At 40.0% G+C, this 27,007-nt stretch overlaps 1 protein-coding gene across 1 annotated transcript in view; it reads left to right on the forward strand.

The window, feature by feature from the left end:
• TXLNG (taxilin gamma) overlaps positions 1 to 27,007 on the forward strand; it is a 55,527-nt gene that overhangs the window by 9,392 nt on the left and 19,128 nt on the right. The window contains exons 2-3 of the mRNA XM_080794740.1: positions 19,714 to 20,017; positions 22,835 to 22,926. Of these exons, the coding sequence (XP_080650866.1) occupies positions 19,714 to 20,017; positions 22,835 to 22,926 (396 nt within the window). The remainder of the gene's footprint in view (positions 1 to 19,713; positions 20,018 to 22,834; positions 22,927 to 27,007) is intronic.

Consider the following 27,007-nt stretch of genomic DNA (forward strand, 5'->3'; position numbering starts at 1 on the left):
TGACCATCACCACATTTATTTTTAACATAACCTTGGAAGAACGTAGTCTCTGGAATGATAGAGAAAAAGCTAAGAGTTCAGTCTCTGCTTTCCAAGCCCTTAGGTTCCGGATCAAGGACGCACTACTTTAAATTATATCCATGAGCCTGTTTGTTCATCATACTTGCCTATAAGATAGTTCTGAGGATTAAATGAGGAAGTATATCAAGTACTGTTGGAGAGGCTTCCGAATGAACCAGAGGAAATGGCACTCCTGGCTCCCTGTCTTTGTACTTGGTCCCAGGGCCGTATTCCCTAGAGATGGATTTGCTTAGGTAAGGGTGCCGAGATGAGGACCCCTCTCAGACCGTGGTTTGAGTGTGTTGGCCTTTTAGTCTCTCTATTCCTGTTCTGCCACAACCAGGACAGCAGTTCTCAAACTTTTTGGTTTCAGAATCTTTTTGCATAATTTTTAAGTATCCTTTTGTTTTTATAGGTTATATCTAATATTTCCCATATTAGAAATTAAAACAAGTTTTAAGTTATTATTCATTTTAAATGAACTCATATTGTACTAATTATCCAATGCTGTGTAACAATCACCCCAAGACTCGGTGCTTTAAACGTTTATGATCTTTTTCCATAGGTCAGGAATCTAGGTGTGGCTTAGTTCTCTGCTTCAGGGTCTCATGGACTGCAGTCATCTGAAGGCTTGACGGAGACGGATCCACTCCCTAGCTCACTCATGTAGCTATTGGCGGGATTCAGTTCCTTATGAGCTGTTGGCTCCAGGGTTCCCTTGGTTCCTTGTTGCATGGGCCTTTCCATAGGCATCTCACAACATGGCTGCTGGCTTCATTAGACCGAGCAAGACTGTCAGCAGAAGAGAGAGGGAAGTTGCAGTCTTTTGTCACATAGCCGTAGAGGTGACAGCCCCTCACTTTTGCCAGATTCTCTCTTCATTAGAAATCAGTCACTAGGGGCGCATGGGTGGCTCAGTGGGTTAAAGCCTCTGCCTTCGGCTCAGGTCATGATCTCAGGGTCCTGGGATCGAGCCCCGCATCGGGCTCTCTGCCTAGCAGGGAGCCTGCTTCCGTCTCTCTCTCTGCCTGCCTCTCTGCCTACTTGTGATCTCTGTCAAATAAATGAATTAAATCTTAAAAAAAAAAAAAAAAAAAAACCAGTCACTAGGTCTAGCCTGCATTCAAGGGGAGGGAATTATACAAGGCTGTGAATACCAGGAGGATCACTGGGATCACGGAGGGCCATGTCAGAAGCTGCCTGCCACATATCAGCATAATGGCTTTTGAAAATTAAATACTGATTATCCACAATAACAGACTCCTAAATACAGAGAATAAACTGGTGGTTGCCAGGTGGGTGGGGGAATGGGTGAAATAGATGAAGGGAACTAAAAAATGAAGATGTCTTGATTTTGTTTTTTTTATTAAAGTGAGGAGAATGGCATTGTTTTATATTTTTGCAGGTTTCTTTAATGAATGGCTTAATAGACAGCTGAATTCTCAAATCTGCTTCTGGATTCAGTCGAGGGCAATATGCCGTTGCAGTTAAAGTATACGGAGACAGTCCGGCCTTACACATGTATGTAGATGGAGCAGGGAGGAGTGTTTTTTTTTTTTTTTTTTTTTTAAGATTTTATTTATTTGACAGAGAGAAATCAGAGCTAGGCAGAGAGGCAGACAGAGAGAGGGGGAAGCAGGCTCCTGCTGAGCAGAGAGCCCGATGTGGGGCTCGATCCCAGAACCCTGAGATCATGACCTGAGCCGAAGGCAGAGGCTTAAACCACTGAGCCACCCAGGTGCCCCTGTTTTTTTTTTTTTGTTTTTTTTGTTTTTTTTGTTTTTAAGATTTTATTTATTTATTTGACAGAGAGCGATACCAAGTAGGCAGACGGCAGGCAGAGAGAGGGGGGGAAGCAGGCTCCCTGCTGAGCAGAGAGCCCGCTGAGCAGAGAGCCCGATGTGGGGCTTGATCCCAGGACCCTGAGATCATGACCTGAGCCGAAGGCAGAGGCTTAACCCACTGAGCCACCCAGGTGCCCCCGGGAGGAGTGTTTTAATAGCGTTTTTAGACAGGGAAATTCTTTGGTATTACACCAAAACTTGGCAAGTAGTAGTTCTTTTTTTTTTTTTTTTATAATTTTATTTATTTATTTGACAGAGGAAAGATCACAAGTAGGCAGAGAGGCAGGCAGAGAGAGGGGAGGAAGCAGGCTCCCTGCTGAGCAGAGAACCTGATGTGGGGCTCGATCCCAGGACCCTGAGATCATGACCCGAGCCGAAGGCAGAGGCTTTAACCCACTGAGCCACCCAGGCGCCCCGGCAAGTAGTAGTTCTTGAAGGTTAGTTGCCAATGTGGATTCTGAAACTCTACTAAACTTTTAGTACTGTTATATTAAAATCTAATAGTCTGTTCTGCACTTTGAATGCATGTTCTTTTCCCATCGTGTTGTAATACCATGTTAGTCATCTGAAAAGTATTGGTGTACCAGATTGTGTTGATCTTCCAAATGTTGACACATTTTGTTATATAATATCAAAATAATGGTAGTATCATCATTGATGTCATCAGGAGAGGTTTTGTGGTTTTTCTTTTTAACAGTGTTATTAGTTCAGGTGTATAGCTTAGTGATTTAACAATTCTTTACATTACTCAGCGCTCACTACAGGAAGTATAGTCTCCATATATCACCATACAGTGCTATTATATTATTATTCACTGTAGTTCTGTGTTGTACAGAAAAGTCTTAAGTATTGGGAAGCTGCCAAATTCATGGTAGCAGATAGTTTTTAAAAAATTCTAGATTTTGCTTAAAAACTCAAATTTTGTCATTGACAACAAATACTATCTGTTGTTTGCCTTGAAGTAACAAGCTCACTATATTTATTTTGGAGAATATGTTTGCCAAATACCCAAGTCTGAATAAATAAGCACAGTTTATCTTTTTTTTTTTTTAAGATTTTATTTATTTGACAGAGAGAAACACAGTGAGAGAGGGAACACAAGCAGAGGGAATGGGAGAAGGAGAAGCAGGCTTCCCCCTGAGCAGGGAGCCCGATGTGGGGCTCGAACCCAGGACCCTGGGATCATGACCCAAGCCGAAGGCAGCTGCTTAACGACTGAGCCACCCAGGTGCCCCAGCACAGTTTATCTTAAAAAAAAGAAAAAAAGGTGATCCATGAAAAAAAAAAAAAAAGCTACTGGTGGGACTTGTAGTTCAAACAACTGCATTAGTTGTTTTCTTTAGGGTCCCATCTCCCTTCTGTTTGCAGCAGAAATGCTTTATGTGTACTTTCTTTGTCTTCACACAGTTAAGATGTGGGGGCACCTGGGTGGCTCAGTGGGTTAATCCTCTGCCTTTGGCTCAGGTCATGATCCCAGGGTTCTGGGATCGAGCCGCTCAGTGGAGATCCAGCTTCTTCCTCTCTCTCTGCCTGCCTCTCTGCCTACTTGTGATCTCTGTCAAATTAAAAAAAGAAAAAAATCTTTAAAAAGATGGGTACTCATTGGTTGAGATTTAATAAAAATTTTTAATTTTATTGCTTCCTCAAGGGCATTTTTAAGTAAAAATGCCCCTCCTCCTCTGTTAGAGTACATGGTGGTGAAGAAAACCATGACTTAGAGTTTGGTGTCCCGCCTTGATATTGTTCTTAGGAGTCAGTACTGTTACTCTTTTTTTTTTTTTTTTTAAGATTTTATTTATTTATTTGACAGCGATCACAAGTAGGCAGAGAGGCAGGCAGAGAGTGTGGGGGAAACAGGCTCCCCGCTGAGCAGAGAGGCTGATGCAGGGCTGGATCCCAGGACCCCGAGATTATGACCTGAGCTGAAGGCAGAGGCTTAACCCACTGAGCCACCCAGGCTCCCCAGCACTGTTACTCTTTACTGCTTTTGTACCATTAGTGCAAATGTTAACACCAGAAGACAGTATCTCTGTATTATGAAAATAATGTTTGAGCTTGCAGACTACCTGGAAGGGTCCACAGGGACCATACTTTGAGAACCACTGTCCCTGAGTTGTCTCAGAAGTGGGCTCAGCTTTTCCTTGTTTCATGTTTCCCAAGACCATTCTCTCAGAAGAGAATAGGCTTATTTTTCCTGGCCCTGTTCCTAAACCTTGTTCTAGGAATGTGGAATCCCAATTATTACTGACTCAACTGCTTTATCTTGCTAATGGTACAATTCAGTAATCCTAGCAACCAGAATATTTTTACATTTAATTCCTAATGGCCAGTATAAAGTTAGGTTTTATTTGCTAAAGGTTTGAAAGACCTTTTTTCTTTTTTTAAGATTTTATTTATTTATTTGACTGAGAGAGATCACAAGTGGCAGTCAGACAGAAAGGGGGAAGCAGGCTCCCCGCTGAGCAGAAAGCCCAGTGTGGGGCTACATCCCAGGTCCCTGAGATCATGACCTGAGCCTAAAGCAAACACAACTGACTGAGCCATCCAGGAACCCCATGTCATGATTCTTACCTTCAAATGTGATTCTTTAGGATATCCGCCATAGAAGCATTATCTCCATACCAAGCTCAATAAATGTAGGTCTCAAATAATGGATTTTTTCCCTCTTACTTCCTACTTTGTTCCTTAGTTTATCTGTATAATGGAGTACATTCTCACTGTCTTAGAATTCTAAGGCTAATCTACATAATGTATTTAAAAAGTCTAGCACATAGCAGTTAGTAGATGTTCTGTGTTTTCCTTCGTCCCTTTACTCAGAACTTAGTCTTAGGTATACTATGTTAACCCTCTTTTGTAAATTCCATGTATCTCAAACACTAGGCTGTTTTTTTTTTTCTCTCAGTTTATTTTAATTGAGGTAAAATTGGAAATATCACATTATATTAGTTTCAGATGTACATTATAATAATTCAGTATTTGTATACACTACAGTGATTGCTACAATAAGTCTATTTACCACCCATCACCATATGATTGACCTCCTTTAGCCCACCTCCAACCCACTTCCTTTCTAATAACCACCTGTTCCCTGTATCTGTGAGTTTTGTTTTTTTTAGATTCCACATAAAATTAAAATCCTGTGATATTTGTCTATATCTGTCTGACTTATTTTGCTTAGCATAATACCTCTAGGTCCATCCCTGTTGTTGCAAATGGCAAGATTTTTTCTTTTTTATGGCTGAGTAATACTCCATAGTGTATATACACCACATCTTCCTTATCCATTCATCCACTGATGGATACTTAGATTGTTTCCATATCTTGGCTTTTGTAAATAATGCTGCAGTGAACACAGGGATGCATATATCTTTTCAAATTTATATTTTCATTTTCTTCAGATAAATACCCAGAATTGAAATAACTGGATCATGTGGTAGTTCTATTTTTAACTTTTTGAGGAGCCTCCATACTGTTATTCATAGAAGCTGCACCAATTTACGTTCCTTCTGTACACAAGGGTTCCCTTTTTTTCTGTAACCTTTCCAACACTTCTTTCTTTTTTTTTTTTTTTTTAAGATTTTATTTATTTATTTGACACAGAGAGAGCGAGAGAAGGAATATAAGCAGGGTAAGTGGGAGAGGGGGAAACAGGCTTCCCACTGAGCAGGGAGCCCAATGTGGGCCTCCGTCTCAGGACCCTGGGATCACAACCTGCACCGAAGGCCGACAGATGCCCAACGACTGAGCCACTCAGGCGCCCCCAAAGTTGTTGTTGTTGTTGTTTTTTTTTTTTTTTAAAGATTTTATTTATTTATTTGTTTGACAGACAGAGATTACAAGTAGACAGAGAGGCAGACAGAGAGAGAGGGAAGCAGGCTCCCTGCTGAGCAGAGAGCCGGATGTGGGACTCGATCCCAGGACCCTGAGATCATGACCTGAGCCGAAGGCAGCGGCTTAACCCACTGAGCCACCCAGGCGCCCTGTTGTTGTTTTTTTTAATGAAAGTAATACATTCACTGGGGGCGCCTGGGTGGCTCAGTGGGTTAAGGCCTCTGCCTTCGGCTCAGGTCGTGATCCCAGGGATCGAGCCCCACATCGGGCTCTCTGCTCCGTGGAGAGCCTGCTTTCTCCTCTCTCTCTGCCTGCCTCTCTGCCTACTTGTGATCTCTGTCTGTCAAATAAATAAATAAAAAATCTTAAATTTAAAAAAAAAATTTCTTAAAAAAAAAAAAAGAAAGTAATACATTCACATAATAAAATAAAACAGAACCAAAAAGTATAAAATGAAAAGTAAGTCTCTGTTCATTTCCAGCTTCTAGGCCCATCTGTTATGGTGAACAATTTTGAGGGTATTCTCAGAAAAATATTTTCTAATATACTGGCTTAAATACAGATACATTTTTTTGAAAAAGATATTATTTATTTGACACAGAGACAGAGAAAGTGCAAGCAGAGAGAGAGGGAGAAGCAGACTCCTCACTGAGCAAGGAGCCCAGTCGGGGGCGGGGGGGGCTCCATCCAGGACCCTAGGGTCATGACCCGAGCCGAAGGCAGACACTTAACTGCTGAGCCACCCAGGCTCCCCTATGAATACATTTTTAATTTATACTGACATGTTCATCCTGCACTAGATGTTTGTATTTTTCCATACTTAATTATACCTTGGAGATCTGTCCATATTGACACGGATCTACATTATTCTTTTGAATTGCTGCAGTTTTACGTTGTATGGATGAGCATTATTTACTTCAGCAGTTCCTTATTTGTAGATATTTAGGTGGTTTTGTGTGGTAACGGTCAGTAGTTTGGTGAATAGCCTTTGCCCTTGAGTGATAATATCTTTAGAATAAACTAGTGGTGGACTTGCTGGATAAAAGTGAATGTGTACTCAGACATTGATAGGTACTGCTACATACCCCTACAAAACTACTGCTCTACCAGTTTAGACTCCCAGGACTGTACTGAGGGACTTGTTTGCTCACAGTAAGGTTTGTTCTGTTCTTTTTAAATCAACCTTTTTACATCTGGTAGGTTAAGGATGATTTACATTTTCATGCATATTTCTTTTATTATGAGTGAGGTTAAACATGTTCTGTAACTGTGATCTGCTTGTTCACAAACCCTTGCAAATGGGTCTCTGCCTCATTTGAAGCCCGTACAAATGCGGCCTTTTGAAGCTGGTCCAAATTGATCTTCCTCTCCTTTTTAAAAAAACATCTTCTGTGCTTCTTGGTTTACTTAGTTCTTTCCCATGCCAAGGTTATGAAGAAAATTTTACTTAGGACTTCTAGTTCTTTGTGGTTATCATTTTCTGTTTTTCAGTCCTGGTACATCTGGAGGGATGCTACAGGGTATCACTCTTTTTCTCCCATATGGTTTGGGAGATACCTTAAATCATTTATCTCCTTTACCAATTTGAAATGACATCATTTTTTAAAAAGATTTTATTTTTTTATTCGACAGATCACAAGTAGGCAGAGCGGCAGGCAGCGAGAGAGGGGGAAGCAGGCTCCCCGCTGAGCAGAGAGCCCGATGTGGGGCTCGATCCCAGGACCCTGAGATCATGATCTGAGCCGAAGGCAGAGGCTTAACCCACTGAGCCACCCAGGCACCCCAAAATGACATCATTTTTAATATAGTGAATTCCCATATATGGGTCTGCATGGTCTGTTTTGGAAGACAATGCTATATAATTAGGAAGCCTCTGACAAGTATTTCATGCTTGAAATAAAAATAAGGTTTCGTCTGTGGGAGTTCATATTTTGAGATATTAAGAGTTTATTATTGTAAAGAATATGGAGGGGGCACCTGGGTGGCGCAGTGGGTTAAGCATCCGACTCTTGGTTTCAGCTCGGGTCATGATCTCAGGATCGTGAGATCAGTGTGGAGGCTGCTTAAGACTCTCTCCCTCTCCTTCTGTCCCTCCTCACCCCCCAGAAAAGAGTACAGGCATATTGTAGAGATGGACTCTAGAATCTAATTATATTCTAGTGCACAGTAATATGTCATTTTATCTGTTAAAAATTAAAATCCTTTCATTTCATTTCATTCCTTTGTTCTAACACAGTGAAACAGACTACTATTTAAGGAGGCATCAGGTTATATAATATATATTTTAAAGGCTTTGGTCCAAAATGTTTAAAACAGAATTTTGAGATGAATGATTGATGCAGTGTTAACTGTGTGGAAAAGTTTGCTATCCAGAATAATTCTTTGAAAGACTAAAATAGCTTTAGTATATAAACTATTTTAAATGATTTATATACAGCTAGAGTCACTTTTCTGATTTAAAAAGTATATGAAACCCCCACCAACTCCATCCACCTATTTAAAAAAAATTAAAAAGCACATGAAAATGTAAATGTTATAATAAGTTTGTAAAATTTATATTTGGAAATGTAAAAGCTTCTCAAAATACTGGATACATTTAGGAGGGAGGTTCATATTTTAAAAAAATCAACTAAGGCTGATAGCTGATGTCTTGAGAGATGCAGTGTATTTTTGGTATCTTTCAGTATTTCCTTGGGCGGTTCTTCCTTCTCTGGCCCCCAACTGGGTCTGTCAAGCATGCACTCTTGTCGTCACATTCCTGTTTGGTAGTTGACAACTCTTAGGGCAAGTTATTAGAAACATAGGGCTGAAGGGATTTTTAGAGATAATTCAGTTTATCCTAAGACACAAAAAAGTAGGGGCACCTGGGTGGCTCAGTCAGTTAAGCATCTGACTCTTGATTTCTCCTCGAGTCTTGATCTCAGGGTCATGAATTCAAGCCCCAAGTTGGGCCAAAAAAGTAAAACAATAACAACTTCGATACCTTAAAAAAAAATCACTTAAATTATTTAAAGATAGCCCTACTCCCAAATTAGTCCTGTCTCACCTCTTTAAATTCCAGAGTTCATCACTGCTAAAAATTTAAAGCTCTTTCCCAGTGTTTTCTTATTTCATCCTTGTATATCTAGCATGCTATATATTTTTAGACATCATTTAACTTTTTAGGTTTATTTTTTAACTGCACAAGAGATCTGTTTGACCTTTCATTTTTCAAGGCTAATGTATGAAGTGTAAGGGGAGTTGTGTAATGAAGAAAACCTAGGCTCTTGAGTTTGACAGACCTGGTTTTGAATTTTGTGATTTCCTTTTGCTGACTTAATATGATCGTGGGCAAGTTACTTCAACTCAGTAAGTTTCATTTGCCTTATCTGGGAACAATAAGACCAACCTCTCCGAGGGGAAGGTTAAATTAGGGTTATAAAGGGACCTGCAGGTTGTGAAGGTTCTCTTCACCTACTTGATAAAATTTTTCAGGACTGTCTGGGAACCCAAGGCAAGCTACAGCTCCTCCTCAGGAAAATGCGTAAATGTGCACAGTCTTTCCCACCTGCTTCCTCTGAAGGGCCACCCTAGCCTTCAGTGGCAGGGTTTGAATTATTTCTGCTTTTAACACATGCCTGGCACTAGTTGAAGACATATGATCTCATTTAAGCAGATGGTAGTTGAGGTAATTAGGAAGTGAATGTGGGTGTTGGCTTTTTTTGATGAGTGTTAGTAAAAGAACAGTCATTACTAAAAACATTTAAGCCCTTTAAAGAAAATAAGCCAAAGAAATATGGCTCTTTAGCTTCAGTAGTATTTGAAAGAGCATAACTGGAAGTTTTTTAAACTTTAAAATTGTTCATCTTTATCTATAGAGTAGAAAGGAAAGAAACTTATTTAAATAGTTTTTTCTTTATTTTTTTTTCTTTTTAAGGATTTCATTTATTTATTAGAGAGAGAGAGAGAGAGAGTGAGCACAGCAAGGGGAGTGGCACGCAGAGGGGGAGGGAGAAACAGGCTTTCCACTGAGCAAGGAGCTCAATGTAGGGCTCGATCCCAGATCCCTGGGACCATGACCTAAGCCAAAGGCAGCGGCTTAACTGAGCCACCCAGGTGCCCCTTTCTTTAGGTTTTTAATTCCTATGTGATCTCAGTTTCAAATATATTGATGGAAAAGCTATTACAACTAGTAGATGAATACAGTGTATTCATGTTCACAAAACTTTCTATAATAGCTGTTTGTTCATACAGTTAATGGTGGCTGAACTGGTGGCTATCCATTTTGAAGGCGTCTGTTCTTCACTTAAGGAATCCTCTTAGCTGGGGCGTCTGGGTGGCTCAGTGGGTTAAAGCGTCTGCCTTCGGCTCGGGTCATGGTCTCAGGGTCCTGGGATTGAGCCCCGCATCGGGCTCTCTGCTTGGCGGGGAGCCTGTTTCCTCCTCTCTCTCTGCCTGCCTCTCTGCCTGCTTGTGATCTCTCTCTCTCTCTCTCTGTCAAATAAATAAGTAGATGTCTTTAAAAAAAAAAAAAGGAATCCTCTTAGCTCTAAGTATTTAGGCAATGGGAGGAAGGTTGAGAAATGTATCCTTTGACAGAAGGGGAGTGAGTGGGGTGGAGGATTGTTGGGGTTTAGGGCTCTAGTAAACACTGCTGTGGCTGAATGACCTACTCTCCCTCGTGTCTTTCAAGCTATAAGAGCTATGTGTGCTGCTCATGACTATAGTCATGAAAAAAATGAAAATGTGATAGCTTGTTTTATGATTTTCAGGGAAAAGTTCAAATAGAAATTTATCTTGAAACAACTTATTGTCCATTTCATTTTCATTTGAGATTGGAATTTTTTTTTTTTTTAAGATTTTATGTATTTAGGGACACCTGGGTGGCTCAGTTGGTTGGGCGGCTGCCTTCGGCTCAGGTCATGATCCCAGCGTCCTGGGATCGAGTCCCACATGGGGCCCCTTGCTCGGCAGGGAGCCTGCTTCGCCCTCTGCCTGCTACTCTGTCTGCCTGTGCACTCTCTCTCTCTCTCTAATAAATAAAATCTTTAAAAAAAAAAGAAAAAAGATTTTATGTATTCATTTGACAGAGGGACAGCGAGAGAGAGGAACACAAGCAGGGGGAGTAGGAGAGGGAGAAGCAGGCTTCCTGCCAGGTAGGGAGGTGTTATAAAGGTAACTCATGGTCCCTAACTTAAAAGATAAAAACAGGCATGCTGTGAAAGCTTGGTGTCCCCCTCCTCCCCCACCACTTCCAGTTTCTCTCCATTAGTGTGTTTTTTTGTATCCTTCCAGAGATTGTATATGATTCCCACTCATAAACTTACACAACCACACAACCACACACACACACCCCCAAATCGTGGCATGCAGTATATGCTGTTGGGCATTTTTCTTTATCCCCTTTCAACTTACCCTTACAGATCAGTAATTCTCCATCTACCTTATTTTTTTAATAGGTACTATAGTCTCCGTAATAAGGATGTACCACCACAATTGATCTCTCCAGTCCATTATTTTGGTTTTGGGGTGTATGTAGTTTTATTATTTACTTTAACTGAATTACAATTCACATGCAGTATTACATTAGTGTAATACCACAAAATACCAGTTTGTCATCTCTCACCATACAAAGTTATTACCATCTAGTTCATTATTAATGGACATTTAGAGTATTTCTGATATTTTTTGTTACTACAAATACTGCTACATAAATGTCATTATATATATAATTTCATAGATGTACTTGTTTGTCCGTAGAAGAAATTGATAAGAAAGGAGTTTGGTGGATTGAAGCTATGTGACATGATTTTTTTCCCCAACATTTTAAAGATTTTTATTTATTTGACAGAGAGAGAGAGATCACAAGTAGGCAGAGAGGCAGGCTCCCTGCTGAGCAGAGAGCCCGATGTGGGACTCGATCCCAGGACCCTGAGACCATGACCTGAGCCGAAGGCAGAGGCTTAACCCACTGAGCCACTCAGGTGCCCCTTATTGTGGAAATTTTTTAAACATAAAGTTGAAAGAATTTGATACTAACATCCATATTGCCACCACCTAGATTCTCCACTACCATACCTTTTCATTTATCTATCCATCTGTTGGTCCTTTCACCCATGAAGCCTTGTTAAGTGTGTACATGCTGAGTTTTAACAAATGCATGCAGCTCTGCAACCCAAACCCTAATCAAGTTATAGAGCATTCCCATCATCCTGGAAAGTTCCTTTGCACCCCTTTCCACACAGTCTCTGCCCTGAATTAGACTCCTTAGTAGTTAAACCAATTTGTTCCCCAACCAGGAATGCTTGAGAGTACCCCACACTCTTTGCCACACTGTGTGGTCCAAGTTTTTGATGTGAATAATGGTATCTGATAGTTTTAAGTTGCACTTCTCTTATTGTGAGTAAAGTTTAAGCATATGTTTGCTAGCCACTTGTATTTTCTATGATTTCTTGCTTTGTATTGTTTGCCCATTTTTGTTGGGTTGCGGGTCTTAACATTCTTTATTTCATTTGAGTATGCATTTGTGTTAAAATAATAAATTAATTTTGGGGCCCCCTGGGTAGCTCAGTCAATTGAGCATCCTACTCTTGATTTCAGCTCAGGTCATGATCTCGGGGTCATGGGATGGAGCGCCATGTCTGGCTCTGCACTGGGCATGGAGCTTGCTTGGGATTCTTTCTCTTCCTCTCCCTCTGCCCCACCCCACCCCGAGTGCACACACACTTTCTCTCTCAAAAATTGAAAATAAAATTAAGCATTTTTTTAACTTAAATGACTTTGTGTAGAAATTTTAGAAAAATGTACATATGTTCGGGGGTACCTGGGTGGCTCAGTTGTTGGACGTCTGCCTTTGGCTTGGGTCATGATCCCGGGGTCCTGGGATCGAGTCCCACATAGGGCTCCCTGCTCAGCGGGGAGCCTGCTTCTCTCTCTCCCACTCTCCCTGCTTGTGTTCCCTGTCTGGATGTCTCTGTCAAATAAATAAAATCTTTAAAAATAATAATAATAATACCTATCTTGTGACATTATCGTGAGGATTAAATTAGTTAATATAAGAAATTGCTTACACTTGTGCCAGGATGTAGTATTTGCTGTATAAATACTAACTGCTGCTGTTTATACAGGAGATTAATACGCAAGAAAAGGCATCCAGAATGGGTATCAGAGAAAGCAGAGTAGGAAGTTGTACTGGCCGTATGATATAGAGGTCTCTGCTTAAGGAGGTGAGGGCTTATATATATAATTTACCGTTTAAAGTTGTTGACTTAAGAATTTGCTTCATATCATGGCCCAGTGCAGAGCCTCAAGAAGGTTCTTGAACAGTCCTTACAGTAGAAAAATTGGGGCCTGCTATTTCAAGAGTCCAGCTGGACCTGGGCTTATTCATAAACCAAGATTTTGTAGTGCCAAAGTTAGTCTTTCATTAGCAAATGTGAAAAATACATCAAAATTAGTTGCACAGGAGAGAAAGGAAATGTAATACTGTATTGCTTCTAAAGATAAAGTAGTCATAGTGGTATTTTTCTCTAACTTGTAATGTTTAGGTATTTTCCATGGCTTGTTTTCAGCAACCGTTTTGGCCCATGTGTTCTCCATCAGTTGGCAACTGAGTACCTTTTATGCATAAGCTTTTGCTGTCTAGTTGGATATGCATACCAAATAAGTGCTAATGTAATGTGTGTGACAGGAGCTGAGAGGCCAAAGGGTGGAGTGTCCGAAAAGACAAAAAGAAGTAGTATTAACTAAAAATAGAGAACAATGAAATAGAAGGACAGCATGAGGTGTGATGGTTATTCATACTATACATTCAGGGTCCTTATTTATGCTCAGTGCCACCAGCTACTGTTTTGAGTTATGTCAACATTTTGACTTTCCTAGTCCTTCATCTTTTTTCTGTCTTTGGTAGTTGTAATTGACCTATGTGCCTTTAATCTGAAAGACAGAGTGATTTTTAATTAAATTTATGACATTTTGAAATAGGTGAATACATTGTGCCTTTTCTCCAAAATTGAGAGAACAGTAATAGAAGATACTTGCCAGTCATACATCTGATAAGGGACTTGTATCTGGCATATATAAAGAACTCTTAGAACTCAATAAGAAAATAACCCAGTTAGAAAGGGGGCAAAGGATGTGAATAAACATTTCTCCAAAGGAGGTATACAGATGACCAATAGGCACATGAGAAGAATCTCAACATCATTAGTCATTAGATGAGATACCTTCACACTGTAGTGGCTATTATCAAAAGGACTGACAATAACAAGTGTTGGTGAGAAGGTATAAATAATGGAACCCTAACACACTGCTGGTGGGAATATAAAGTGGTGTAGTCATTTAGAAAAATAGTGTCACGGTTCCCCAAAAGGTTAACCAGAGTGACCATATGACCCAGTGGTTCCACTCCTAGGTATATAAAAGCTTGTACATTAATGTTCATAACAGATTTATTTATAATAGCCAATAGTTGGAAATAATCCAAATGTCCCGTCAACTGATGAATGGATAAATAAAACATGGTATATCCAAACTGTGGAATATTATTTGACAATAAAGAGAAATGAAGTAGTGATACATACTACAACATGGATGAACCTTGAAATCATGCTGTGTGAAAGAAGCCAAACACAAAAGGCCACGTATTATCTGTTTCTGTTTAGGTGAACTGCTCAGAACAACCACATCTGTAAAGACAGTACGTTAGTTGCCTAGGGCTGGGGGTAATGGGAAGGCTTCTTTCTGAGGTGACTAAAGTATTCTAAGATTGACTGTGGTGATGGTTCCACAACTCTGTGAATATACTAAAAACCAGTGGAGTGTACACTTCAAATTGGTGAATTACATGTGAATTATATCTCAGTAAAGGTTATGAAAAACACTAATAGAGCTGAAAAATGAGAAATTAACAAATTCCATTTCTTAGGTACCTTTCTTATTAAAATTGATCTAGGGGAGGCTTCAGGTTTTCCTGAATGAAAATTACCCAGGGCACCTGGGTGGCTCAGTGGGTTAAAGCCTCTGCCTTCAGCTCAGGTCATGGTCTCAGGGTCCTGGGATCGAGCCCCGCATCGGGCTCTCTGCTCAGCAGTGAGCCTGCTTCCCCCTCTCTCTGCCTGCCTCTGTGCCTACTTGTGATCGCTCTCTCTGTTAAATAAATAAAACTTAAAAAAATTACCCATTAATTAAATGATGGCTCCCCCTTCTTCCAACAGATTGCTTGGTCATTATATTTTTGGTGTGTCTTGACAAAACATTTTCTGGTATAAGGTGGATTTTATCATCATTACAACTTCTGAGAAATTCTGTCATGTATTAGAGATAGCAATCTTCCATTTTAATTATCTTTTAACAGACTTTCATCAGTATTTAAAACCAATGTTGGGGACACCTGGGTGGCTCTGTGGGTTGGGCCTCTGCCTTCGGCTCAGGTCAGGCCCTGCTTCCCCCACCCCCCCACTGCCTGCCTCTCTGCCTACTTGTGATCTCTCTCTCTCTCTCTCTGTCAAATAAATAAATAAATAAATAAAATCTTAAAAAAAAACAAAACAAAAAAACCAATGTTGTGATTTTGTGAACCCATTCTTATACTAATAGTTTTCAGGGGAAAGGTTTAAAAATTATTTTTTTAAAAATTGGGGAAGGGGTGCCTGGGTGGCTCAGTCAGTTAAACATCTGCTTTCCACTCAGGTCATGATCTCGGGGTCCTGTGACTGAGCTCCGCATTGGGCTCCCTGGCTCAGTGGGAGAGTCTGCTTCTCCCTCTGTTTCCCCTCCCCACGCTTGCCCCCCTCTCTGCAAATAAAATCTTTAAAAAATAATAAAAATTGGGAAAGATGATATTAATAGCACTTATTGTTTTTCCTCTACTGCTTTTGTAAAGAGGGGGGCTGTTAACATTATCCATGTGCCCGGTAGTATATGGCAGTTCAGTATTTGATATAAAGTAGAGGCGGAACTTAGTAGCTGTATATATAATGTAGCAATAAACGATCATTTTGCATTTAGTTTGAGATTCTTATGTAGTATGTTATTTGGGCATATTCATGGCTTTAAGAAGTTTCTGCAGGAATTTAACAAAAGATGTTTGTTTTGAAGTTTTTGAAACTTCATCATGACTATTTTATGAATTTAATACCTGTGGATTACACTTGTGAAATCTCATTCTACAGAATGCATTGCATATGGAAATGAGTTTTAAATGTTTTTGAAAGAATTTAAGAGTCTTTTAAATATTTCTAAGTTTTTAGGCTTTGAGTGTGGCATCAAACAGTAACTCTGAAGATAGACAACCCTTTTCCCCTTAATGCATTAATTTTTTTAAGAAATGAAAGTATTGTATGCACATTATTTTAAAAGTATCATGAAAAGCAACACATTGCTAATCTTTCTGTCCTGAGGAAAATATTCTGTTTTGGTTCTTCATAACTCTTGAATAATGTATAAATTGCAACTTTAAAAATAAACTTTTCTGAAATAGGTTTTACTTCAATAAAGTAGACAAATTGTAAATGTTTAGGCTTAATGAATTTTTTTTTGAAAATTTTATTTATTTATTTGACAGATTGCAAGTAGGCAGGGAGGCAGGCAGAGAGAGAGGAGGAAGCAGGCTCTCCACGGAGCAGAGAGCCTGATGCGGGGCTCGATCCCAGGACCCTGGGATCATGACCTGAGCTGAAGGCAGAGGCTTTAACCCACGGAGCCACCCAGGCGCCCCTAGGCTCAATGAATTTTCATACAGTGAACATCTATGTGACTCCATCTGGATCAAGAAATAGAATATTGCCAAGTACCCCAAAAGACCCTACCCTCAGTATTAACCCCTCTGTTGATTTCCAGCACAATTGATTAGCCTTGCCAGATTTTTTTTTTTGAAGATTTTATTTATTTATTTGAGAGAGAGAGAGAGGCAGAGACAGAAATATCTGGGGAGCACGAGTAGAGAGGAGAGGGTGAAGTGGGCTCCCAGCTGAGCAGGGAGCCCATGCTGGGCTCAATCCCAGGACTCTGGGATCATGACCTGGGCTGAAGGCAGTGGCTTAACCCACTGAGCCACCCAGGTGCCCCTTGCCTTGCCTGATTTTGAACTTTACATATAAGTGGTTTCTTACAGTGTGGATTCCTCGGCACCTTCCTCACAGTGTTTGGTCTGTGAGACTTAAATCGATCGGTATCACTGCATCTAGCAGTAGTTAGTTCTTGTTGCTGGATGGTATGAGCATAGTACAATGTATCCCTTCTCTTGATACAAATTTGGGTTAATTCCATTTGGGGACAATTACAAATAGCCCTGCTTTAAACATTCTTGGCCTTTGGCTGCACATATGTGCATACTTGGGTAAAATTCTAAGAGCAGACTTAACTTGGGTTGGAATGTATCCGTATTGTCAAAGAGTTTCTCAAAGTGGCTATACAGTTTGTTCCTCCAGAAGTATAGGACCTGGTTCATCAACATTAGACTATAAAAGATAAGGACTTACTTCCCACAATCTAGGTCTCCTCTGCTACTTTAAATCATTTTTAGTTCTTCAGTTGGAAGTACTCTTGTAACTTGAAATAATGAATCTCTGCTCTCCTATAAACTTTGGAAAGTAACTTTGTCCACTTGTGGTAAAAGAAAGATACTAGCCCCCCCCCCAATTGTATTATTCAGAAAGGGAAGAGGCCTTCTTTCATACAGAGAGGGAATGTATAGAATGTGTAGAATTCAAATTTGTGCCATATCATGTTAAGGGGAAGAAGCCCATAAATAAATGGGGTTAACATTATGATAGAAGAGAGAGTAAGGTAAATTTTACTGATTTGAGAATAAAATACTAGAATAATGCCTTTACTCCCATGGCCATGGCCACTATCCACATTTGTTCGGGCAGGGATAGTTGCTTAAACCATTATTCTCCCAAGTTTCTGTGAGAGAACTTTATTTTTGTGTTCATCTAATAGTCCAGTGTGGAGTTCTTTGTAGGAAGGGCAGCCTTCCTTTGTATGTACATGGGATTTAGGGGCCTAGACTGTTAATTCTTTTATCCTGTAGCTGTGCCGTCTCTCAGAGTCGGGAGATCTCTGCATTCAGCCAGAGTGGGGAAGAAATGGTGGGGAAAGAATGTATGCTTCTAAGAATGAAAGTCTTGTTGAAGAAGGGACAGTCATTATTTCATCTTATATTCCATTGGTGGGAACTTTGCATGGGAGTTACGCTTAGATACAAGGGGGCTGGGAAATGGAGTCCCGGGCTGAGCATTTGTTTAGAAGTGCCAGCTGGAGGGTATTGGAGGAGCAAGGGTTTTTGCTGGACAGCTAGTGAGCCACCTCTGCTCTACCGTCTCATCAGGGATAAGAACAGAATAATTAATGTTCCCTAACAGGATAATTTCATTTCCTTTTTTTTTTTTTTAAACAAAGTGCTTACTTAGGAAAGCCTCTTTTGATATTTTCTCCTGCTGCCCCCCCTTTTAATTTAATTTTATTTATTGATTTGGCAGAGAGAGAGAGAGAGAGAGAGATCACAAGTAAGCAGAGAGGCAGGCAGGGGGGTGGGGAGCGGGAAGCAGGCTCCCTTCTGAGCAGAGAGCCCAATGTGGGGCTCGATCCCAGGACCCTGAGATCATGACCTGAGCCGAAGGCAGAGGCTTCACCCACTGAGCCACCCAGGTGCCCCGGATAATTTCATTTCTAAGATACTATTTTAATGGGGAATTTTTATAGGGAAAAAAGTTTTTTTTTTTTTGAAAGGAAGTGTGAGTACTTTTTTTTTTTTTTTAAGATTTTATTTATTTATTTGACAGAGAGAGATCACAAGGAGGCAGAGAGGGAGGGGGAAGCAGGCTCCCTGCTGAGCAAAGAGCCCAATGTGAGGCTCGATCCCAGGACCTTGAGACCATGACCTGAGCCGAAGGCAGAGGCTTAACCCACTGAGCCACCCAGGCGCCCCAGTATTTTTTTTTTTTTTTTTAAAGATTTTATTTTACTTATTTGAGAGAGAGTGAGCACTAGCTGGGGGAGAGGCAGAGGGAGAGGGAGAAGCAGGCTCCCTGCTGAGCAGGGAACCCGAAGCAGGGCTTGATCCCAGGACCCTGGGACCATGACCTGAGCCAAATATAGTTAACCGACTGAGCCACTTAGGTGCCCACCTTTTTTTTTTTTTTTGGAAACAGGGAGAGAGGGAGCACCACTTGGTGGGGAGGGGCAGAGGGAAAGGGAGAAGCAGTCTGCAAGGAGCCAGATGTAGGGCTCATTGCTAGGACCCTGGGATCAGGACCCAAGCCAAAGGCAGATACTTAAGTGACTCAGCCACCCAGGTGCCCTTAGGGAAGTAAGTTTAGATTTACAACTAAGTGGCATTTCTGGGGCGCCTGGGTGGCTCAGTTGGTTTAGCGACTGCCATCCGCTCAGGTCATATCCTGGAGTCCTGGGATCGAGTTCCGCATCAGCTCCCTGCTTGGCAGGGAGTCTGCTTCTCCCTCTGACCTTTCTCCTCTCATGCTCTCTCTCTCTCTCTCTCTCTCTCTGTCTCTCATGCTTGTGCGCTCTCTCTCTCAAATAAATAAATAAATAAAATCTTTAAAGAAAAATAAATGGAAGGGGCTCCTGGGTGGCTCAGTGGGTTAAAGCCTCTGCCTTCGGCTCAGGTCATGATCCCAGGGTCCTGGGATTAAGCACCACGTTGGGCTCTCTGCTCAGCAGGGAGCCTGCTTCCTCCTCCCCCTCTCTCTGCCTGCCTCTCTGCCTACTTGTGATCTCTGTCTGTCAAATAAATAAATTAAAAAATAAATAAAATAAATGTCATTTCTCACTTCCTTTGGGACCACTTAGTTGTGTGATTGAATTTTCTTATACTTTAGTTATGTCACCCCTCTGAAACTTAGAAATTACTGTATTTACATCAATTTTACAAATCACTAAAAGAGAAAATGTCAATCTGTGGTGTATTATTGGATGTAAACATTGATTACATTTGCTTTAAGCCCTCTTTCCATATTTTTTCTTTTCCTCTTTCTAGTTTGTGATTGGCACAATGGAAGAAGCTGGAATGTGTGGGTTAGGCGTGAAGGCAGATATGTTACACAACTCTCAATCAAATGATATTCTTCAACATCAAGACTCAAATTGTGGTGGCACAAGTAACAAGCATTCATTGGAAGAGGATGAAGGCAGTGATTTTATTACAAAGAACAGGAGTTTGATGAGCCCAGCATACTGCACACAAGAGTCCAGAGAGGAAATTCCTGGGCGAGAAGCTCGAATAGATCCTCCTGATGGTCAGCAGGATTCAGAATGCAGCAGGAGCAAAGAGAAGACTTTAGGTAATAATCTGTGCTCAGTGGATGGACATTTCTGTGTGCTGCTCTTTTTACTTCTGTTCTCCGCAGCACAGGTGATTAGAACGTGGCCAGCGTTGAGGCAGATGTTTAGCTAATACATCTCTTGTCCTCAGTGGGGTCAGTGTGTATATTTACTGCATTTTTTTGCAGGAGACAAGGATAGCAAAGTAGGAAGTTGTTTTCTCTAAGTAATCAGGAATAAGCTTTCTTGACAGAATTTGGGGCCAACTTGACAAAGTAGTATTTGACTTGCCTTGTTTGCATCTTTAATGTAGTCTGACTGAAATTTACTGTGAAGACTGTGCATTTATTGGCTTGTTTTATTTAAAATCTAGTCACAGTGCTTCAGAGATAACATAATGTTATCTGTCGTTCAGAAGTGGGTTAAGACTGGCTTTCAAGGGTACGTTTTCTTTTTCCTTCTGTGTTTGAGATTTAGGACTAAAAAGGTAATATGTTAAATTTTGTTATGAAATCTGAAACCCCCTTTTATTTTAGCCTTACTCATTGACTCTAAATTTTTTTAAAATTTAATTATTTGACAGAATGAGCACAAGCAGGGGGAGAGGGAGAAGCAGGCTCCCCACTGAACAAGGAGCCCGATGCAGGAGTCGATCCCAAGACCCTGGGATCATGACCTGAGCAAAGGCACATGGTTAACTGACTGAGTCACTCAGGTGCTGTGCCCCTAAATTTTTTATACTTAGTGTACCTAAGATTAACAGTGTTTGATTTGTATGGTTTTCTGTGCATAATTATCCATATTAAATATTATTATTTAATATTATTAATATTATTAAATATATTTTTATTAAATATATTTTTCACTAACTTGGAAATATTAAATATATTAAATATATTTTTCACTAACTTGGAAAACCTAAAAATTGTTATAGAAATACAAGAAATAATTTTAATTCCAGGGACACCTGGGTGGCTCAGTCTGTTAAGGATCTGGCTTTAGCTCAGGTCATGATCCCGGGGTCCTGGGGTTGAGTCCCACATCGTGCTCCCTGCTCAGCGGGGAGCCTGCTTCTCTCTCTGCCTGCCACTACCCCTGCTTATGCGCGCTCTCTCTCTCTCTCTGACAAATAAATAAATAAAATCTTAAAATAATTTTAATTCCTTACAAACAAATTTCTTCAAAATCAGCAGCCCCAATTATATGTGTAAAAGCAGATATGGAGTCTTAAGAAGTTACAGGGAATGGGGCACCTGGCTGGCTCAGCTGGAGGAACATGCAACTCTTGATCTCAGGGTTGTGTTTGAGTCCTACGTTAGGTGTAGAGATGACTTAATACTTAAAAACAAAAGTTTCACATAATGTTACCATGTGACTCAGCAGCTCTACCTTTAGGTATATACCCAGGAGGGTTGAAAGCACATGACCATGCAAAAATGTGTACATGAGTTTCATGGCAGCCTTTTTCATAATAGCCAAAAAGTTGGAACAACACAGTTATCCATCAGCTGATGAATGGATAAACAAAATGTGGTATTATATCTGCTATAAAAAGGAATGAAGTAGTGATAACTTTGTACATGGGTGAACCTTGAAAACATGCCAAATGAAAGGAACCAGACACAAAAGTCCACATATTAAGATTCTATTTAATATGAAATGTTCAGACTTGGCAGGTCCATGGAGACAGAAAGTGGCATAGTGGTTGCCAGGGTCCTGGTGGGGGAGCAGGAGGGAGGGACTGCTGAAGGATATAGGGTTTATTTTTGGGGTGATGAAATGTTCTGGAATTAGACAGTGGTGATTGTTGCACGACTTTGTGAATGTACTCCATCGTACGCTTCTAATTAAAAGGGTGAATTTTATAGTATATGAATTGTGTCTCCAAAAAAAAAAAAAAAACAAACTCAGATGGAATATGGTTTAAAGTCTTGATTAAAAATTGCAGGTTACATTATGGTTACTTCTAATCATATTTAATAATCATTTTTAGTCATCTCTTAAAATTTGTACTGGCCTTGGGCTTTGAGAGGTTTTGTTACTGAAATTTTGTGTGGATAGAAAGGTGTTCTGTTTTGAAGTCAGCCTGTATTTTTTCTTCATAGCAGTCTGTATACCACATACCAAAGTCTTTTTAATATATATTTTTAAATGAAATGTCCTATATATAAGAGTAAATATTTAAACAATAAAATGGTTACTTTAGAAGTAAAATATTATCACTTATTTTGAAAGACCATTTGTCCTCTATCTCAGCCACCTGCTTCTCCCTGCCAAAGATTTTTAAAATACCGTTCCTAGCTCCTCCTGTGGGGGAAAGAACTTACGTTGACACCCTTTTATTTACACTAAACTTGGTTAACACACAGAAGGTGCTTACTAAATGATCAGAAGTTATTTAAATTGCTTATAGAAAAAATACATGCCACAGGTGATTTATGTGCGTCTTAGAGAGTACCAGCTGAAATTCTCTTTGAACTTGCTTCTATATTTGTACTTGGGTAGGAAGCTTTTAAAAATATTCTTCCCTTTGTAACTTGCTCTTTGTCTTAGCTTGGACATCAGTGGTTAAGCAAGGGAATTTTTAAGACTTCAGCAAGAGTTACAAATAGCTAGCAGTATTAGTGAGTGAAAAAATTCGGGGTAGGTGTGGGAAGGGAGGGGTGCCTGCTAATCCAGAATTTAAAAATAGCTCTCTTAATTTAGCTGGTAAATCTCTTATGTCTAGCTACAGGCACAAATTATTTTACTCTGGATGTCAGAACATAGAAATCTAGTGTTATGTAGAATTTATAGGTTAGACTTGATCTTATTCCTCTTATCTTGTTAATCATCAGGAAAAGAAGTTTTATTATTGATGCAAGCCCTAAACACCCTTTCAACTCCAGAAGAGAAGCTGGCAGCTCTCTGTAAGAAATACGCAGATCTTGTGAGTATTAAATCAAGGGGGTAAAGTTCATATGAAATGCAGCAAAATGTTGTATGTACTTGATAAGCTTTTAAAAATACTTTGATATAGCTTTCGATGTAAAAATTATATTGTGTTCCAAAATTGAAGAGGAGAATATTATTTCTTGGGGCTTTTTGCTGCTTGTATGACTTCATTTTATAAGATGATACCTATAGGACATTATAATGCTAAGATAGGGCATAGATTTTCTAAAACTCAGTTTTAGAAGTGAAAAACTTACTTAGAAGTACTATAGTGTGATGCTGTAGATGCTAGTCTGGGTGTAGTAGTTCCTGTATTTAACTTTTCCCAAGGGAATTCTAGAGATAAACGTTCTACCCATTGTGGTTGAAATTGTGAGTTAGATGAAATAGTGTACTAAAACAATACTGTGTCTCAGGAAATATTTATTTCACATCTACTATGTGCCAGGCATTTCTTTCTCCTTCTTCTAGAGAAACTGACCTCATTTGTTTTGGGCCTATGTTATTTCAAGTAGCATTAATTCTCTTTTAAAATTTATGAAAAGTCTCAACATGGAAACCCTGCCATCCTGTTTAGGTTGAAGAATGGGGAAGTCCTAGAACTCTTTGTGTAAGTGTAAGGGTTTTGGGAAACTTAGAATGAGTAAGTGTAATATAAATGCTAAAAGTAATGCCTTTTGTGAAAAACTTATGTGAATTATTGATGATTTTTATGCATTTTCATCTGTTGCTGAAGCAGATATTCCATATCACAAATACTACTTTTTATCACTGGCCAGCTCTAAACATTAATTCTGTTTATTATTCAAAGAATTACAGTTAATCTCCCTTGCTTTACAAAGGGGTGTGTGTATGCGCCCCCAGAGCTGGCATTCTGCAGCTTAGCACCTTCTGTTCAGAGCAGCAGGAAGCCATGTGCGTCAGTATAAATGGCCTAGAACAGTCACAGATACAAAGATGGAAGAAGACACAGTATGGTCAGGTTGCTGGCTTCAGGAAAGGAAATCTTCCACTGTCTATGGAAACCGTTCCTATTGGTTCCATCTGCACGAGACTACTGTAAGAATGGTAGAAGGCAGACAGCCATGAATAGATTAGAAGAAAGGGCAGATAGTTGCCTAGGGCAGTCCTCAGATTCACCTGTATCATTGGGACTTCTGTTAAAAGGCACATTCTGATTTGGTGGGTCTGGGTTGGGGCCTGAGAGTCTGTATTTAAACAATCTCCCAGGTGGTGATGTTGATGCTCTTAGCCTTTAAATCACCCCTTCACAGCCTAGACCCCTTTAAGTAGCAGGGGTCTAGGCTGTTTTTGTTTGTGGCTTTTATTGTGTGTGTGTGTGTGTGCGCGCGCACACGCGTGCACGTGCACGTGTGTAGGTGGGTATGGTTGTTTTTAAGTCCCAGTAATAATTGCTACATTCATTTTAGGATGTGTGACACATTAGAGACTTGCCTAGTAGTAACCTTTCTTTGCTTCAGATTTGTGCTGAATGTATAAAGGACAAAATGTGTACTGTTTTCAGAAAATGTTCTAAGGCTTTATTTCTTGAAACAACACTCATTTCTTTTAAAAGGTAGAGTATACAGGTTATGTAGCAGTGAGACCATCAATGGAGTAACCTCTTCCTAAGGCTATTTAGAAAACTTCCCTTTTGCCATCACTGTCCTCTGTCCTTTTTGTGATAACATCATCTGACATCATTGGTGCTTGTGGCATGGATAAGTAGAATGTCCTGTAGAACAGATGGTATGGCATGTTGCACTGTAACTGGGATGGGCTACTGGAGAGACCTTGTGGCCTCCATGTTTACCAAATAGTATGGGTTCTTGAAATGCTCACATTTCACTTGCTAAGTGTGGGTATCATTAGGTTTGTAACATGATTCTTAAGTATGTTATAGTGCTATTCTTTCCCATTCCTGAGTCAGTTTGTGTAGATGTTGATTTTTTTTTTTTTTTGAAGATTTTATCTATTTATTTGTCAGAGAGAGCACAAGCAGGAGGAGTGGCAGGCAGAGGGAGAAGCCGGCTCCCCGCAGAGCAAGGAGCCCAATGCGGGACTCAATCCTAGGACCCTGGGATCATGACCTGAGCTGAAGGCAGACCCTTAACTGACTGAGCCACCCAGGCATCCCAAGTGTAGATTATTATAGTGTAATAATAATCCTGATATCTGCTGGGGTAGGTGTATATATTCTTCTTATTAATCTTTTTGTTAGAAGTATCTTGGCTATTCTTGGCTCTTTATTACATTTTAGGTTCAACTTACTGGGAAAAATTGGGGGAAAAAACACCAGTTGGGGATTTAGAAGAACATTTCATGGATTCTGTTGGTGCATTTGGGAGAGACTTGCCATCTTCATGAAATTAATGGAACCTAAAAAGTGTATATCCTGGGACACCTGACTGTTTAAATTGATGGAGCATGCAACTCTTGGTCTTGGGGTCATGAGTTGGAGCCCCACGTTGGGTGTAGAGATTACTTAAATAAATAAATCTTTTTTTTTAAGTGTATATCCTTATGGGAAAGAAATTACACACAATGTGAAGAAAGAAATTAATCACACAGTGATTAATTCCGAATGGATTAAGGGTTTAAATGTCAAAAATTAAGCTTTAAAGATTTTAGATATTTAGATTTATTTAGATATATTAATAAATATTTTTCTAAACTTGGGTTAAGAGATTTTTTAAAAAGATGTATTTTTAAAAGATTTTTATTATTTATTTGACAGAGAGATATGGCGAGAGAGGAAACACAAGCAGGGGGAGTGGGTGAGGGAGAAGCAGGGTTTCTGCTGAGCAGGGAGCCTGATGCGGGGCTTGATCCTAGGACCCTGGAATCATGACCTTAGCTGAAGGCAGATGCTTCATGACTGAGCCACCTAGGCGCCCCTGTTTTATTTATTTTAGGAAGAGACAGAGAGGAGTGGGAGGAGAGGGAGAGAGAACCAACCACAAACAGACTCACTGCCAAGTGTGAAGCCCAATGTGGGGCTCTGTCTCACAAACCTGAGACCGTGACCTGAGCTGATATCAAGAGTCTCATGCTTAACCAGCTGAGCCACCCAGGTGCCCCAAGGGAAGGATTTCTTACAACACAAAAAGCACTGTCAGAGAAAGGATTGCAAAAATTGGCTGTGTTGAAATTAACTTTCTGTTCAGCAAAAGACACTTCAAAAGACAATGAGACGTCACATTAAAAAACTGGGAAGAACATATTCCAGCAAATACAACCAACAGAATATTTAGTTTCAGGAATATCTAAGGAGCACCTACAAATGAATACAAAAGGAACAAATAACCCGATGGGAAACTGGGCAAGAGACATTAAGAGGCATTTTAGAGAAGTGGAAAAACATGAAGATACAAAGATACCTTAACATAAAGGTACATAAACATATAAAGAGATGTTCGACTTTATTAGTAATCAGGGAAATGCAAATCTGGACCAGAATGAGATGTGATTTTATATCCACTGCAGCGGCATAAATTAAGAATTCTGATTGTACTTAGTTTTGGAGAGGACGTGCATCTATCTACATGATCTCTTATAAGTTGCTGATGGGAGAATAAATTTGCCAGTCACTCTCGAAAAGAGTTTGGCATTGTCATGTGAAGTAGAACATGAGTCACTGCCTAGCAGTCCCACTCCTAGGTTTGCACCCAGAGAAGTTCTTGCATGTGTACAACAGGGAGCACATAGGACAGTGTTCATAACATTGTAAGCAATCAAGTCTGGGAACAACCCAAATGCCCATTGACTTGAGAATGGGTCAGTAAAGTACATTGTGTGTGACATATTTTTTAAGTGAGATGTCCTGTAACCAGTGGGGCCAAATCTGGCGAGGCTGTTTCTGTACTGCCCACAAGCTAAGAATGGTTTTACGTTTTTAAAGTGTTTAAGAAAAAGAAGACGACAATGCAACAGAGTATGTGGCCCACAAAGCCTAAAACACTTACTTTTTGGCCATTTACAGAAAGGGTTTTCTGTTTCTTGATCTGTGCAAACAATTTGGATGCGTTCTAGCAATATAATCTACAGTTGTGCTATCCAAAATGGTAGCCGTTAGC

This window comes from Martes martes, assembly GCF_963455335.1.
Source record: "Martes martes genome assembly, chromosome: X".
In the NCBI taxonomy this organism is placed as follows: Eukaryota; Metazoa; Chordata; class Mammalia; order Carnivora; family Mustelidae; genus Martes; species Martes martes.